At 45.0% G+C, this 11,108-nt stretch overlaps 1 protein-coding gene across 1 annotated transcript in view; it reads left to right on the forward strand.

The window, feature by feature from the left end:
• LOC135373637 (uncharacterized) overlaps window positions 1-10,601 on the forward strand; it is a 187,537-nt gene extending 176,936 nt beyond the window's left edge. The window contains exons 11-13 of the mRNA XM_064606733.1: window positions 10,016-10,201; window positions 10,255-10,368; window positions 10,425-10,601. Of these exons, the coding sequence (XP_064462803.1) occupies window positions 10,016-10,201; window positions 10,255-10,368; window positions 10,425-10,571 (447 nt within the window). The 3' untranslated portion in view covers window positions 10,572-10,601. The remainder of the gene's footprint in view (window positions 1-10,015; window positions 10,202-10,254; window positions 10,369-10,424) is intronic.
• The last annotated feature ends 507 nt before the right edge of the window (window positions 10,602-11,108 follow it).

Below are 11,108 nucleotides of genomic sequence, written 5' to 3' on the forward strand. Positions count from 1 at the left end.
CGCTCTTTGGCTGCACGTTGAACATATGTTTATAAGTCCCAAACGTCGCCACACCAGCATTGGACAGCTGTTTCGGCCTTATTGGACCTTCATCAGCAATGCGTAGGTGGGCGACGTTTGAGCGAGTGGCGTCGGAAGGTCACGTGGAACGTGATGTCCTCCCGTCAGGGCGAGTGACTCACCTCGGAAAGCCCAGTGCGAAGCCAGTAAAGTAGTAAGTGAAGCGACGCCACTCGCTCAAACGTCACCCTCCTACGCATTGCTGATGAAGGCCCAATAAGGCCGAAACAGCTGTCCAATGCTGGTGTGGCGACGTTTGGGACTCATAAACATATGTTCAACGTGCAGACAAAGAGCGTATGCTGTTTTTCTTCATTTAATACTTTACTGGCTTCGCACTGGGCTTTCAGATCTGAGTCGCTCACCCTGACGGGAGGACATCACGTTCCACGTGACCTTCCGACGCCACTCGCTCAAAAGTCGCCCTCCTACGCATTGCTGATGAAGGCCCAATAAGGCCGAAACAGCTGTCCAAGGCTGGTATGGCGACGTTTGGGACTTATAAACATATGTTCAACTTGCAGCCAAAGAGCGTATGCTATTTTTCTTCATTTAATACTTTACTGGCTTCGCACTGGGGTTTCAGAGGTGAGTCGCTCACCCTGACGGGAGGACATCACGTTCCACGTGACCTTCCGACGCCACTCGCTCAAACATCGCCCTCCTACGCATTGCTGATGAAGGCCCAATAAGGCCGAAGCAGCTGTCCAGTGCTGGTGTGGCGACGTTTGGGACTTATAAACATATGTTCAACGTGCAGCCAAAGAGCGTATGCTATTTTTCTTCATTTTACATGTATATATAGAGAGAGATTAGAAGCTTAGGAGGGCGGTTGACCACGAGAATGAAATAAGCACGAAAAATCAGAAGACGACAAAGAGCTTACAGGAGTCCCGTCGAAGGCAGCGCTGACTGCCGAAACGTAGACCCCTATCACTATATGTGTTAATAAACTCCCCTTTGTGTTTTCCTGTAAGCTATTTGTCGTCTTGTGATTTTTCGTGCTTATATATATATATATATATAAACAGAACAAAATAGCCTCTTTAGCTGCAAGTATACACGTATAGCATATGTTTGTAAGTCAAACGTCGCCATGCCAGTACTGGACAGCTGTTTCAGTCTTCTTGGGCGTCATCAGCAGTACGCAGGCAGGCAACGTTTGAGCGGATGGCTCCAGAAGGTCACGTAACACGTGATTCCTCCCGTCAGGGTTAGCCAACCCACTAGTGAAAGCCTAGTGCAAAGCCAGTCAAGTATACAACGAAACAAAATAGCCAGAGCTCTTTGGCTGCACGTATATCATATGTTTACGAGTCAAACGTCGCCATGCCAGTACTGGACATCTGTTTCAGCCTTCTTGGGCCTCATCAGCAGTACGCAGGCCGCCAACGTTTGAGCGGATGCCGTCAGAAGGTCACGTAACATGTGATTCCTCCCGTCAGGGTGAGCCAACCTTATATATATATATATATATATATACAAAGGAAACATAGCCGAAGCTCTGTAGCTGCACGTTGAGCATAAGTTTACAGTTTGACCGTGCACGCCTATCATAGGGAAGTGACACGGTCTTGGGTCGGCGCTAACAGTGACGTCTCGGCGAGACGTCAATGTTCCACGGTGACGGCGCCACCTGTGGAAGCCGCAGTGCAAGCCAGCAAGTACATATAAAAAGGATGTGGGAGTTTGGAGTGCACGGTCAAACTGTAAACATATGCTCAACGTGCAGCTACAGAGCTTCGGCTATTTTTCCTTTGTATATGTACTTGCTAGCTTGTACTGCGGCCTCCACAGGTGGCGCCGTCAATGTGGAACACTCGCCGAGACGCACTCTTAGCGCCGACCCAAGACCGTGTCACTTCCCTACGTCGGGCTGACGAGTCCCAAGTAGGACGAAACAGCTGTACTCGACTGGGAGTGCACGGTCAAACTGTAAACACACACACACACACACGTATCGCTATGGGCACTAAAATGGAACCAAACTATGCAAATATATTCATGGGTTCACTAGAAGAAATCCAATTCATACTTCTCTAACGTACAACACGGTTTTCGCCGTGGTCTCTCATGCGAAACGCAACTAGCTTACTTCACCTATGACTTATTTTCATCTATACACGCTGGTTCCCAAACAGACGTCATATTTATTAACTTCCGCAAAGCCTTCGATAAAGTTCCTCATCATCTTCTCCTTCATAAACTGTCTCTCCTAAGAATTGATCCAAATTTACTCGCATGGATTGGGGACTTTCTTCACAACAGAACTCAATTTGTCTATGAAAATAACACCACTTCCTCAATTACATCTGTCTTATCTGGAGTTCCACAAGGTTCTGTTCTCGGCCCACTTCTGTTCCTAATTTACATTAATGACTTACCGCATGCCATTTCATTGCGGACGACTGTGTGATCTATCGTATAGTTACATCCCCCTCTGATAAATCTGCCTTGCAAAGTGATCTCCATGCCATTTCTTGCTGGTGTAACACTTGGCTTATGCCATTGAACATTAACAAGTGCAAACACATGTCATTATGTCGCACTAACCATACGCTCAACACTTATTCTCTAGATAATAACGTACTTGACAATGTAAGTTCATATAAATATTTGGGTGTTCATATAACTAACAACCTCACATGGGATCTTCACATTAATCATGTATGCTCGAAATCTAACCAGATGCTAGGCTTCATCAAACGTAACTACTCCAAAGCACCTATCGAACTGAAGCTTCAACTCTACACCACACTAGTTCGCTCTAAAATTGAATACGCGGCGTCTATTTGGGATCCTTACCAGGATCACCTCATTCGGAAATTAGAATCTGTACAGAACAGGGCTGTTCGCTTCATTTTTTCTGATTACTCACGTCATTCCAGCGTCAGCGAGCTCAAATGTCGCGCCTCTCTACCACCTCTTTCTCTACGCCGTAAACTCTCTCGTCTGTTGCTGTTTCATAAAATCTACTATAATGACACTCTTCCCAGGTATTCTCTTTTTTCTCCTCCTCACCGTATATCTAGGTACTTGGATCATCCTGAGAAAGTCCTCATTCCCTTTAGTCGAACTAATCATTTCCAGAACTCATTCGTTCCCAAGACAGCAAATGACTGGAATGACCTACCTGCGGCCATCGCAGTGGTCCGGGACTCAACAAGATTCCGTTCCTTACTGCAGGACGTATTTTATGTGTAACTTTGTTTTTTTTTTTTTCATTTGCTTCCTTCCACTCCCCTCTGTAATTCCATGTGACTTGAGGGTAAATAAATAAAGAAAGAAAGAAAGAAGCATTCTTGAGCACGCGTGAGGACAAACCCACATTATACAAGCGCTACCTTGATGACATATTTATGATCTGGCCACATTCGGAAGACAGCCTATTGGAATTTATACGCGATTTCAATGAGTTCCATACTTCTATTAACTTCACTCACACCTATTCTCCCGTCACTATTAGCTTTCTTGATGTTCAAATTAAGCTAACCAATGGAGTTTTAACGTCTGATCTGTTCTGTAAACCCACAGACTCTCAGCAGTACTTGCCATTCCATAGTTGTCATCCTCGCCACACGAAACTAGCCATTCCCTACAGTCAAGTTCTTCGGTATAGGAGAATCTGCTCGAATGACGACGATCTGGACAGAAATTTAGAACAGCTGCAACAAACCTCTGTCGGTCATCAGTATCCACCCGATCTAGACCTAGCCACCAGATCTAGCTTACTCCAGAAAAGACAAAACAAATCAGAAAGTAATGCTGTGAACTTAACTGTAACATTCGCCAGAAATATCCCAAACATTAACAACATACTTAGCCGCCACCACAGTATCCTTCTCCAGTCAGAACGCACGAAAAACACATTTCCTAATCCACCACGTGTCGCTTACAGACGTACACGTAACTTACAAGATAGCTTGGTCCGCTCTAAAGTAGGCGAACCCACGTCATCCATGTAAGGGCAGGAGATGCCAGATTTAATGCAGACCGCACAAACGGTCAGAAGTACGAATTCCAACTTTACCGTCAACATCAACGCAGACGTAGACTGTAACTCATGCAACGTTATATATGTAATCCAATGCAACACGTGCCGGGCCCAATACGTGGGTAAGACAAAAACTTCTTTCCCAATTAGATTCAACAATCACCGATCGGATGTTACCAAGAAACCTAATCTTGCAGACTGACGCCATTTCAAACAACCAGAACATTCAATCAACGAAGCCTCATTTTTTATTCTCCAGTCGAACTTTACCTCCGACCGCTCCCGGGAACAACGGGAATCCTACCTAATTTACAAATTCCGATCGGCCATTAACGAGGACCCTGGCATGCTGTCAACAATAAGAAGTTTAACAACCTAGATAAGACCCTGTTGCCTTTTCTCGTTTCAGCCAGATTAAAATCCCCACTGACCCACAAGGACGATGACCCCACTCCTGGACCTGACACAAAAGCGCTCTGGATTTTTGTTTTTATTATTGCTTAGACATGGTACGGTACAAGTACATAGAAAATTGGGCTGAGAGGGCAAGCCCTGTCGAACAGGGCTTTCCCCCAATTTCCCCCAACCGACCACGTCATTCTCATGCCCCTTACCAGCCTCGTGGCCATATTTAGCTCTTCTGTCCCGAAGAAGGCGGAGCTTCCGCCGTAACGTAGACATCCTCCCTAACATCCTAACAGACATCCGTAGACATCCTCCCTAACTTTTATAATTTTTAAGTTTTAATAAACCCCCTTTTTGTTACTTCCCCTACTTTCGTGTGTGTGTGTGTGTGTGTGTGTGTGTGTGCGCGCGTGTGTGAGTAAATGTATATATATAGACAAAGAGGTTCATATATCTGATGGCTACGAAGTTGAATAAAAATGAAATAATAAGACGTGGACTACAGATTACAGGAACGTTAACAAAAACTAATTTATTTAATGGGTAATTTAACACATAGATTAAACAAAGGATGGTCGACGTTTCGACAGTGGCACTGTCTTCGTGAGGCCAAAAAAAAACGCTGTGTGTTAAATTATCCATTAAATAAATTAGTTTTTGTTAACGTTCCTGTAATGTCTAGTCCACCGTCTTATTATTTTACAAAAACATGACATGTCCCAAAATTTGCACAAAAATGTAGTGCCAAGACACTTATTTTTCCGTGTGTGTTGAGAAATGAACAGTTACAAGTAAACCTGGTATTGAACCGTGGTTTTACAGCAAAATAGAATATATGCCACATAATATCTGCTAGCGATTTACGTGGCGATCCGATAGAATAACTACTGCTCCGCGGTGAAATGCGACATTATATCATAAGTAGCGACAGGACAAGTTTGGATGTTAGGCCGTAATGTTTTTAACTTGTTACCGAATATTTTCTGCTGTATCACTGATATCTTGTGCTTGGGGATTCAATTCCTTCCCAAAAGTGGCAGAATACATAGCAAAGGTCTTAAATCCATCAGAACAATACCGCAGGCTTTGGCTATCGTAAACGATCTGTGAGCTGCGACGCAACGGATCGAATACCACGACCGGCACAGTACGCGAACTGCTGCTCGACTTGCCAGACGCAGTAACAGAGGAAAGCTAAATAAACAGCTATGTCGCCAAACATATATACGAAGCCTACACGATGTCTTTCATTTCACAGACTGACGTGGCGTGAACACGCCACAACGGGAACACATCAGAGCGGGACACACCAGAACGGAAACACACCAGAACGCGACACACCAGAACGGGACACAGCAGGAAACCAGACCAGTGTCTGAATTCCCACTCTGGTGTGAAAGACGAAAACACACCAGACCCAGCATTGTGTATTTTTCGTCTGGGTTGGGATTGCTAACACTCCAAAATCGGAGCTTTATCTCATCGACATCGTCTGGCAGAATTACAATTCTGGGTGTTATCTTTGTCTCCATCCCGATTGGTTCATAACAGGAGGTGTACGGCTCATTTTGGGAATTCGTGTAAACACGCCACATCATGCCACAAAAGTCGTGCTCATCTCTTTCCCACCACTCTTTGGCAAGAATGATATTATTCGGGACAGTGATTGGTTCTTAACGTGTAATTGGCAAATGTTCTGGTTTGAGAGTGCTATAGTGGGAACCAGTAGGAAAGAGCAGGTTGCATTCTTCAGGATAAAGTAGTCGCTGAAGGTGACATTCTGCCGCGTTGGTCTTTTCACCAAAATACTACTCGCATTAGTATAAACTATCCAAAAGATTCAAACGTCATTACCGCTTAAAACTGAAGTAAAACAAGTCGGATCATAATAAAATGTACGACGAAAAAGAACAATAGATGGGGGGGGGGGCGAAAAACCAAATATGAACTGAAGTAATAAGCTCCTGATAAGACAGTGAGAAACTGGCGTAGTTGGTTAATTACTGATGGGAGGAACCATGGACGCGCCAGGCATAACGGGGACAACTTCTATCTCTGTCCCCGTAATGCCTGGCGCGCCCATGTTTCCTATTAAGAAAGATAAGAAGTTGCTTAAATAGCTAGCCGTTTCGGAAGCCGTTGCGTTCCGTATTAACAAGATGTTTAAACGCTTCACCTTGACATAACGCTTAAACGTTAAAAGACACGTTTAAGCGTTTCGCATTCACAAATCGTTTAAACGTTTTGCATTCACAAACGCTTAAACGTTTCATAAGAAAACGTTTTCCACTATACGTGAATCTAAACGGCGGATAAAACGTATAAACGGAAACGTTTTAAACAAAAGTCGGAAAAACGTGTTAGATCCCGAGACCTACTTGACATTGCACAACATCGGTGGCGAAAGGGGGCCAGCAGCACAGCACACATAATTGCTCTATCCACAAGAGAATGCGCGTGGGAGAGGAGGAAAGCGGAAAAGAAACGTGAAGCGCGCGCTTCTCACAGAGTGGAGCGATTTCGTCCCGAAAAAATTCTAGCATATTAGTTGTTCGACAGGAACAACAGTTAGCAGCCAAAAGATACGGGGGTTCAGGAAATTTCATTGTCCCTTTAAAGCACCAGGGGAGCAAAGACGAAGGATACAACAACGCATGCGTAATTTTCACCATGTTTTCTTCAGGCCAAAGGATCGGTGGTGTTGCAGGGAACAAAATTGTTTTTGTGTCTGACGTCGCAAACGGGACGTTCCTTATCTCTGTTGACTATAGGCGAATCATAGACTTCAGCTAAGACTTCAGGATAATACTGGAAGTATTCTCTATCAGTCAGCAGAAGGAAAGATGTGTCGACCTACCATCAATAGGTCTGTATGGCAGTCAGTCAGCTTTTTTGACGGCTGTCGTTGAAAGTTGCGCCTGTGTTATGTTGTTGGTTGTAGGGCTGCTGTGTTGGTTGGTTGCTGTATCCCTGGCGCTTTAAAGAATGGATTAGTACCGTACCAATATGCATGACTTAAAATATTAGCGTGTGTACTTGAAACAAATGCGCGTCCGTCGGAGTTTGCATTCACCAACACAGAGTTTGTATCTGAATAACGAGTTTGGGCATGTTTGTGATGTTTGTGATAGGCTGTGCTGTCGTACCGGCGTGTCGAGGTGGCCAATGCCACATGAATACCAGAAGGCCTCACCGCTCTTTCAATTGACGTCGCGCATGTGGCCCTACTGAGGATGTTGGCATTGGTACATGTGAACTCATCGCGAGAGCGAAGGGAAAACCTCCCTCATTGAAAATGTTTGGCAGCCGGTCCAGGTGCTAGGTGGTGGTGGTGAAACTGCTCGTCATAGTCGGCCACACTCAGGCGGGCAACGTCACGACTACCGCAGAGGGTGGGGGTTCGTGCGCCCTGGGCAGACTTCGCAGGAAATTCTGCCGGCGTTTGACTTTTTACACCCAGAAAAAACACGCTGACAGCATCACCCGCGCCCGAATTCGATCCCATTTCACCTCACAGTCTCGGCGTGGAATGTCGCTAGGCCACAGGTGCTGGTTTCCAGGTGCGTGCTGTTATCGAAAGAGTGCTCAGGCCTTGATATCTAGGTGGCATTGACGTGGCGCCCGTACGCGTAATTCCAAAACACAACTCTGTACAACGTCTAGCTCTGTGTCTAGCTTTCGCGGGCTATAGCTGATTGCCTGGCAACCTGCGGTACCATGGCCACGCCGAGATGCTGCTGTATTTTCACCGGTTTCAAATATCGATGGAGGAACAGAAAGCAGATATCTTTTCCACTTGATGTCTCAGCGATACTTTTTGAGTCTGTCTCGTTTTTGTTTCGTGTTTATTTAGTACGTACGATTACATCAGTGACATCAGAAACATAAAGCGGAGCACCCAGTGTGAAAAAATTCATGTAATTTGTAACTTCATCGCTCGACTTCCTGTCCTGCGATATGTTGAACTGTGAACCACGCAAGATATCAGCTGAGACATCGTATCAAGAGACGTAGCGTTGGAGTAAAATGACGAACAATGGTCAAAAAGTTCTTTTTGTCAGTTATCGTTGCTCTATCTCGTTATACGTCGGAAAATATACAGATCAAAAACAAGAAAGCTTAGCTGGTTCCGTTTCAATACAAATATATTGGCCAAATACAAATCATATAAATATTGGAATACAAATCATTGACCGAATTCCAGCTTGGGATACTTATAAATATGCGACGAGCAGTGTGAAAGCACTGGGCGCGTCGTACACATAATTATACCTGAGACATATTTAGCAATTAGTTACTATAGAGCAGTACTGAATCATACGTCGGCGCTTTTCACGGACAGACCTGACGTGACACCTTTATATGGTGCACCACTCTCAACTGGAAATTACAACCGCCACATATGTGCCCTTCGTGCGATATGAAATTATTTTCATAAGTAAAGCACGTACCCCCATTGCGTTCTGATTCTGTTTTTCTGCCCATGCATGCACCTCCTATTTACGCTAGCAGTTTACCTGAATGATATTACAGTCTCATGTGCATTTCACTCCTATAACATTCAGATATGTATTCACGATTCCCGAAATGTTGCTATCATCTCAGTTCGATTGAAATCATCACACTACCAGCACCACGAGTCTTCGCAGCTCTGCTGGTTCTGATACGTGCCAAACGCACGACACATTTTTCTCACAGTTCAATCCAAATAACGATGAACATGAAAAGGCTGCCTTCGTCGACGACCTATGCATGGCTTGTATCCTACCATAGGAGTACCAAGCCATTAAAACTGGCTGACCACTCTCTCCCCATACCAAGAAGAAATATCCTTCTTTTCATCGTGAATGTCAGGTCCTGATTTAATACAATCAGTCCACTAGGAAAACACTAGGCAGTCAACATCTGCAATTTAACACAACTCATAGAAAGTTCGGCCACAGAAGTGGAAGGGTACGCTGACGAAAGATCTCTGCGTTCTTTCCTCCAACGATATTTGAAACCACTCGGATGGCAGTGGCGTCTGGGCGTCGCCATGCCAGCGTAGGTTGCCAGAGCATCACCAATCATCCGTTAGGAGTAGAGAGAACACGGTCTGTTGCACTGGGTAGTGTTTTGGAATTACGTCGCCCGTAGGCTATCACCACCTCGCAGTGTTGCGCGTGGACTATACAGCTATCGATGTCACTTCTTCGCACATGCGTGCCAAAAGGCGGGCCTTTAGGTTGTCCACTTCATGTTGTGTGTATCCGAAACTATGATCTCGCTGCACACTGATCTCAATCTCAACGTTCTTAGCAATACGGTTTAGCTTAACGTAGAAGTAGCATGTAGGAGGTACATCAAAATATACTGGGACACATCGCGGACACGGCACTTTACTCAATACGTTGTTAACTAAAACGCAAGAGAAGCGTCAGGTCGGCTTGGTCATTTTGGGAAATTTATTGTAGAATAGAGATATCACTTTAGCCTTACTACTCGATGCTATATTACTTCTATCAACAAATTGCGAACAGCACGCGTTTGCAATAATTCACTTTCTCTCTTTCGCAGATTGACAACCTCCGGCTCCTTACAGAGGTCAATATACCAGCTACAACTCTGCAGATGTTTTCTATTAGTCCTGCAAAACGGGTCACGGAATTCGTGACACCACCAACTCAGGCTGAGAAGGCACAAGCGACAACACTTGATTTCGCCAAACCGTGCAAGAGCTCGAAATACGTCGGCCGCGGTGACGTATTGGCAGCGACAAAATAACAAGTTATCTATGCTTTTCCTTTCTGTTACAGATCTGCTACAAGAGATCAAATGACGTCGTTGTGGACAACGAACGCTTAACATGCATTCTGTGGAAGAATGATACATTATATACGTTTGACGATGATGTCACGATAAGCAACAAAGTAAGTACGTCTAATTACGATGTACAGACAGTTAAGCCGCCCCATTTTACTCACAGGTGTGCAAGGTAAACCAGGCCGGATTCTACGGGGGTTGGTTCGTCTTTGATACAGGCTTTGAAGCAACGGCAGAAGATTGCGGGGGCGCTGGCACTTACCCAATCACTGCTCAAATGAGGAAATATGCGAGAACGCCACCATGTTAATGCAAAAGGTGTTGCTAATAAAAGAACTAATACAACACACAGCTGCCCACATTTGCGTGTCACTAACTGTAGCGAGTGTAGTGACCTACGACCATTAGTATAAAGTACGCTTGTATTTTCCATCCTTTCCTCTGTCCCAGCTTAAGCAGTGCGGTACGGTGACCGCGTGTGGCAGCGCTTTAGCGAAGCGTAATTGCAGACGCGCGTTCTTATTTCAAAACTCGTCCAAATGCGAAGGAGAGGAACACTTGTCCAGGCAGGTCAAAGTTGAGTAGAGAAGGAATCTGTTCGTTTTAAATCAATCGTGGCTGTACGTGAAATGTTTTTCACCCAGTTCTTGCAAGAAGTTAAAGTAAAACATTTTCACGAGGTCGTTCTTTTGAAGTCGCACTCGGCTCGCACTTGCTGGCCGTCCACAGAGAGAATTGAATGAGACGGATCGTAATGACGGAATGTAATTTGTTGGGGTTCGATTGGATATTGCCAAGAAAGCCGGACGTGACGTGCAGGGCAACCCATAATTTGGAAGGCACCCTT

This window comes from Ornithodoros turicata, unplaced genomic scaffold (genome assembly GCF_037126465.1).
Source record: "Ornithodoros turicata isolate Travis unplaced genomic scaffold, ASM3712646v1 Chromosome28, whole genome shotgun sequence".
NCBI classification, from domain to species: Eukaryota; Metazoa; Arthropoda; class Arachnida; order Ixodida; family Argasidae; genus Ornithodoros; species Ornithodoros turicata.